The 6,824-nt window shown below is 34.3% G+C and overlaps 1 protein-coding gene across 1 annotated transcript; it reads right to left on the reverse strand.

The window, feature by feature from the left end:
* Positions 1-427: 427 nt before the first annotated feature.
* Positions 428-6,227, reverse strand: LOC142625638 (uncharacterized). Its single transcript, XM_075799302.1, has 6 exons — positions 6,089-6,227; positions 5,009-5,464; positions 4,593-4,864; positions 2,394-2,993; positions 1,470-1,748; positions 428-838 (listed from the first exon to the last, which is right to left on the reverse strand). The coding sequence occupies exons 2-6, from the start codon at positions 5,196-5,198 to the stop codon at positions 584-586; spliced, it is 1,596 nt and encodes a 531-aa protein (XP_075655417.1). The 5' UTR covers positions 5,199-5,464; positions 6,089-6,227; the 3' UTR covers positions 428-583.
* Between the last annotated feature and the right edge of the window lie 597 nt (positions 6,228-6,824).

Consider the following 6,824-nt stretch of genomic DNA (forward strand, 5'->3'; position numbering starts at 1 on the left):
TTACACTTGCACTGGATGAACACAAATAAGGGATGAGGTTGTGTCCAGTGAAATTGGTCACGGGACACAAGCCATGTCCCAAATATAAAGGGTCAAAAATTGCCTGAAATAATATAACAAGATCTTTACGGTTTGAAATTGCCATCAGGTAATAGTAAAACCATTCACAAGTTAATGCAATAGGAGCTTAGCCATGTAAACTGGATTTTTTTTTTTTATACAAGATAGAACTCTACTCTAGCCTAATCTAAGTGTAAATGTGTGTGTGAAGCTCCTTCTTGGAGACTTAAACCCCGGCCCTTGCCCCCCACACTTCACAAGCACTTATACTTGTGGAGTGACTATTGCACTAAAGGTGTGCAGTGGTATGTAAACTAGAAATTATTAAAAAGAGAATACTTTAGTAGGTTATTAAAACACAACTCTATAAAACAATAATGAACTGGACCACATTTTTTGATATCATAAAAGTAACCATTATCAATTTTCAGAAAGAAATACTACAGATTTCAGAAACAATCGAAAAGAAACATTGATAACACAAGCAACACATATCAGTCACTTACATTAATTCATTCAATTTTTATTTTATTTCATCATTATCTTCTTGTCTTTTTCTTTTTCTCTCTTTTTGGTTTGGAAAGACCATTTGGTAGAGATTTGAGACTTGTTGAGGTTCACCAGCTTCAGTCTCAATATCCTCTAGGCTAATAAAATCGTCCAGAAAACTGGTGGGAAAATTACATCCTTGTCTATATGTAGTGCCCAGATCTCCCAAGCCTTCAAAAATTTCAGGTTCATCAGACAACAATTCAGCAAGTCCATTATGACTAACATTCTGCAAAATCATAAGATTCTACATCAGAAAAGATTAAAACTTCAAAAAGCACTTGCTAGCAAAGCTATCAGAAAAATATGTTAAATGTAGCCATGCAGGTGATTGAAAAATATAAACTCACTATGGTTACGCCTTTTAGTTCAAACTACTTTTCTTTCACCAAATGATCATATACTTTCAGCAGGTAGAATATACATTCTCTCACATTAAAGAATGCTTTGAAATCTAGATTCAAATTTTATAGTGGCAAATAGCACATGAAAATACCAAACAAAACTCCAGCACCAACACGAAACAAGGGCTATGAAGTTAGATAAAAATAGAAACCAAAGACTGTAAGCCGTTTTAATCCCACCAAGGATAGTTGGACTAAATTTAAGTAGACTAGAAACAAAAACAAGATATATGGAGTGGGGAAAATATTATATTAGCTTTAAAGAATACACATGAGATCATTACTACCAAGAAAGGATGGAGTCTTTTTTTTTTTGAAGGAATTTTTGCAACATGACTTTTTTATTAAAATGCAGATTCAAAACCTGGATAACCAAGATTTGTTTCTTCATAAGCACAAAACGGAAAAGATAAGAAACTTCCTGGTCAGTAATGGTTGATTATTTCAAAAGCTCACCTTGTCAGCATCACAAGAACTCAACGAAATCAGCTCTGAATGAATGTTAGCATTGTATCCGGGATACAGGTTGGTTGAAAAATGCTGAGATTCACCAGCTACAGGAGGCAGTGGCTTTCTGAGATCCCCCATGTAAAGACAATTGTCTGGAGAACCAGTGGAGAAATCGTATCCACCTTCACTTAGTCTAGCTGTGTTGACCGGATCTCCCAAGTCTTTGCAAATAGTAGATTCATCAACAGGCAGCGCTGCTTCATCAGTTCCATCATGAATGGGATTCTGCAAAATTGTAAACAAATCGACATCAGTAAATATTAGAACTTCAAAGAACATTTGCAAGCAAAAGAGAAGTATATCAATCAGGAGAAAAATGTTAAATGCTAAGAGATGGTCCACCTGATGCAAACAGTAAAGAGTTCAAGGAAAAACAAGATTAAATGCCAAAATATTCAAGAATTGTGGTCTAGTTTCAATGTGGGGCATCCTTGACAGTTGACACCTTTCATAGGCTACCTTAATTATTACTGAGTCTTGGTGTTAAGTGTCTTTGGGTAGAGAGTTGATGGTTCAATTTTAATAAGAGTGTGGTAATTCCAGTCTTCCATTATACATTTAACTACTATTTTGCTCAATATTTTCTAACATTACTTTGTAAAAAGGGAAAAGAAAGGAATGAAATAGAATGAAATTTGGATTGCCAAAATTAGGAAATTATAAATAAATGTATTACATTTTGGATCCAGATATCTTGATTTCACTAGTGAATTTTGGAAATAAAGGAATATGACAGATACTTAATGTAACTACCACATCAAAAAACATATCAATGTTAAAAGCTTGGAGCAAGTTCATAGTGAACAATGTACATTAGAAAATATTTCATACCAGAACATGTAAGAAAAATGGGCAAAAGTGGTTACACACCTTATTTTTCTTATCTTCAATTAAAACCACTGATGTTGAAAAAGTGACATCACCATCGTAAACTTGATTAAACTCCTTTGAAACAACATTACTACTGTGAACTGCTGAATGCACCTCACGTTCAGATAGCACAGTTTCAGATAAATATGACTCAGAAGCTGTGCCATCACATTGGGAGGTGCCAGCAGCAAGTGAACTGCTATAGTTATTAGACAGTACAGAGGCTGGAGTAGGAAAACCAGAATAGACAACTTCTACAAAGCCAACTTCTTCATCACCATCGTAAACTTGATTAAACTCCTTTGAAACAACATTAATACTGTGAACTGCTGGATGCACCTCACGTTCAGATAGCACAGTTTCAGATAAATATGACTCAGAAGCTGTGCCATCACATTGGGAGGTGCCAGCAGCAAGTGAACTGCTATAGTTATTAGGCAGTACAGAGGCTGGAGTAGGAAAACCAGAAGAGACAACTTCTACGAAGCCAACTTCTTCATCATCATTCCAGTCTTCTTCCTTAAACGGTGCTCCGTATTGTGCATTATTTTTTGGGCCTAGGCCCTCCTTGTGGAAAATCATACAAAGCACATGTCCATTCTGCAAGACAAAAACATCAAGAGAATCAATTTGAATTCAATAACCAGAACACAATCAATCAGTTTTATACATGGAGCACAAACAGAAATAGAACTTGTCCAAAAGTGCTAGGTCATCACAATACAACCAATACATTTTACTCTATCCCATTATATTTATCCATCTTAGTAAACTCAAGCTTTTAAACAGAAACAATTTATTTATTTGTCATCTTTCTTTAGAAGGAAAGGGTAAGAAAGAAATCATTGCTATGTTTCTTGAAAAAAAAAAATCAAAACTACCATTATTTTGAAGGAGTGCACAACTTTCTGGTAATTTTGGAAAGTCATTGCTGGAAGTGGGAAAATGGAATCTTTGCAAAACGGAAAAATGGACAAATATGGAATGGACTTACTGCAAAACAAAATTATGACTTGTTCAACAGAACATAAAATTCAATCAACAAGAATATTTTTTAAGTAGAGATTATGATTGTCATGTTGCAGTATTATGTTTCTCAAGAATTTGCAATGTAAATGCCTGATGAGGTAGGGGAAAGACTATTGTGGTGTAATCAAAGGGGGGATATATTTGGAACATTTAAACAAGTGAGGATAATATTTTATCCAATTAAAAGCATCACTGACACGTTCATCAACTGAAGAAAAAAACTTCAGGCGCTGCAAACACCAAAGTATAGGTCCTTATAATTAATTTTTAAAATTTTCTCTCATAATTCAAACACAAAAAAAAAAAAAGGTAACTCATAAAAATTCAAGCAGATGACTCAATTTACAAGTAAACCCTCTTAGCATTCTCTAATCTCTAAAACATTCCTAACTACAAAGTACAACAGAAGCTTACAAACAGACAATGCAAATATGTAACATTCTCAAAGACAAATTGAGTCCCTTGAGAACACTTTTGACAGGGAATAGCGTAAGTCCAGTAAGTGTTAACTAAACAATTGGCTGTTGAGGTGGGATGTAAACAACTTTGGATTGCGAAACTAAGTGCTTCTAAAGTGTAACCAGGCCTGGACGTGTCAATCCAGGTAACAAACATTAAATTGTGAGCATAGATGGTAATAAAAATGAGGGAAGTCTGGATCAAAAGGCAAGTAATGCATTAGTCAATCAAAAGAAAATTTAACTCATAAAAATTCAAGCAGATGATTCAATAGACAAGTAAACCCTCTTAACATTCTCTAATCTCTAAAATATACCTAACTACAAAGTACAACAGAAGCTTACAAACAGACAATGTAAATATGTGAAATTCTCAAAGACAATTTGAGTCCCTTGAGAACACTTTCAAAAGGGAATAGCGAAAGTCCAGTAAGTGTTAACTAAACAATTGGCTGTTGAGGTGGGATGTAAACAACTTTGGATTGTGAAACTAAGTGCTTCTAAAGTGTAACCAGGCCTGGATGTGTCAATCCAGGTAACAAACTTAAAATTGTGAGCATAGATGGTTAAAAAAATGAGGGAAGTCTGAATCAAAAAGCAAGTGATGCATTGGTCAATCAAGCGGCACATGCATTATAATTTCAGAACCTCTAGTGGAGGAGAATGGATATAAGAGTATCATACAACAGAATGACAAATAACCAAGCATTACCTGAGCAACTCCTCTCTCAGCCAGGTACTTATCATCAAGTCTGTACTCATGTATAACCCAATCTGTTCGTTTCCCTGGTGCTTTCCCCATGTGAAAAATCAAAGTTTTTATTGAACCAACCAATGTGTTATTGTAATGAACATGTCTTTCATTTCCAGTGATTTTCCAGTGCCCAACATCAGTTGCACGATTCATTCTAACCCCAGCTGAATATTTCTTCTCAATTGGGCAAAGGAAGTACCATTTTAGATCCCCTTTCACAATAGATTTATCTGGCAAAGGAACAAACACACTATAGTAAGAAACAAATACAGAGAGCACAATCTACTAATCAATAAAACAAAACAGTGTAACTAATCGAAAAATAAAAAAAAATAAAACAAAGAAGTGTTTTATATGAGAATTTTCACATGTACCTGGAAGGTCCCAAGGGGAAACCTTGTATACATCAACTTCTGCAATGACTTTGGGGCACTTTCTCCCCATAACTTTCCTCAATAGAAAGAACATAACTAGCTCAACATCTGTAGGATTAAACCGAACCCCCGGAAAGGGAAACAACTCCTTCCCCATCAAGTGACCCAAGCCAGAGTTCCCGGATTCCATAACTTTGATTCCCAGTATACAATTTCCTTACAAGCAGTGAAGAGTAATAATGTGTAACCCGCTGTACGTTAATCAACAAATAACAAAACGTCTGCAATAACTCTACCGTGCAATACAATGGCAAAAGAGAATAGTCAAGTCCAATGCCAAAACAAAAACTTCCACGAACACCAGAGCCTTCCTCGGTTCATGAAATTAAAATTACACCAAATGATTGATGACTGCTTCTTGTTGAGATTAAGCGACATCTGGCGCGCAAGATATTCCTGTAATCAACATTTTTAGGCACACACAATGATATGAAACACTCACAGCAATAACACAGACCAAATGATAAGAACAGAAATCAACAATCAACCGATCAAATCTTCATCTATTTATTTTTCTTTTTTCAAGTAAAGAAAGAAACCCCCTGACTCGATTTTACGTTAAAAGGACATAATATCAAAGAGAAGCCTAAACAAAACCTAAAACCCAGAATAAGCGAAAAATTGAAACAACTAATAGACGTTTGATGAAATCAAAACAGACCCAGATAATTTTTTGAAAAAAAGAAAAGAAAGACCCAGATAACCTTTTTGATAAATAAAACAGATAAACCAGATAATTACTCAAAGAAATAGCCCAAATCGCCCACAAGAAGAACCAAAAAGAATAACAAGCAACAAATTTCCATTTTTTATTAAAATAAAACAAACCCAGATTATAAAACATTATTAAAATAAATAAAAAAACCCTAATTTTGATCGCATAAACGCGATAGGCGTAAGCACAAGAAGGCAGAAAAACTCTAGAATATGAAACAAGATTATAATAAAAGAGTTAAAAAGTGAAATTAAAAACCTAAAAACAAAATCAAATAATAGAAAACATTCAGAGAGAGAGCATACCGAGGCTCAGAGAGAGAGACGGGGGGAAAGAGACCGAGAGAGAAAGCATGCGAGAGAGATTGCAAGTAAGGTTACACAGTTTTAAATAGTAGTAGTAGTAGTATGTTTAAGTAGTAAGTTGAGCGTGTTTAGTTTTTCCTTCAACCTTATTGGTCAGGAAACTTCACTGGCAATCCAAGGTTTCTGATTGGTCTGCTTACCTCATTAATGGTCAGGTTGATGACTTGATTTTCCCCGCGTTTATGACATACTAGTACATTTCTTTTCTTTTTTTTTTCTTTTTTTTTTGAGGGAAACGTACTAATACATTTCATATATAAATTGTTCCCGCTTTACTTTGCACCGATATAACTATCTAGTGAGTTTTAGTTAACTCAGCTAATAAAGTTATTTATAGTTGAATAGGAGATTTTAGGTTTAATCTTCGCCTCCATAAAAAACTAATTGATATTTTGATTTGATAATAAATAACTAAACTGTATACTTTTCAATGGTGGTTTTGGCTATATCCCACACGAATTAGGTAGAGTTGTGTTATTGCCTCTCAAGATACAATGAAAAGGTTTTACGGTTGTTATCATACCTCCAAAATTAAAAATTGTACAATGAAATTGCCACTTATTTAATTGGGAAAATAAGAAAACCAAATTGAAAAGTACATCATTTTATTGATGAATTGAAAAAGATATATGTCTTTAATAATAATAAAAAATTACATTGTTTAAATCCTAGATAC

This window comes from Castanea sativa, chromosome 2 (assembly GCF_040712315.1).
Source record: "Castanea sativa cultivar Marrone di Chiusa Pesio chromosome 2, ASM4071231v1".
NCBI lineage: Eukaryota > Viridiplantae > Streptophyta > Magnoliopsida > Fagales > Fagaceae > Castanea > Castanea sativa.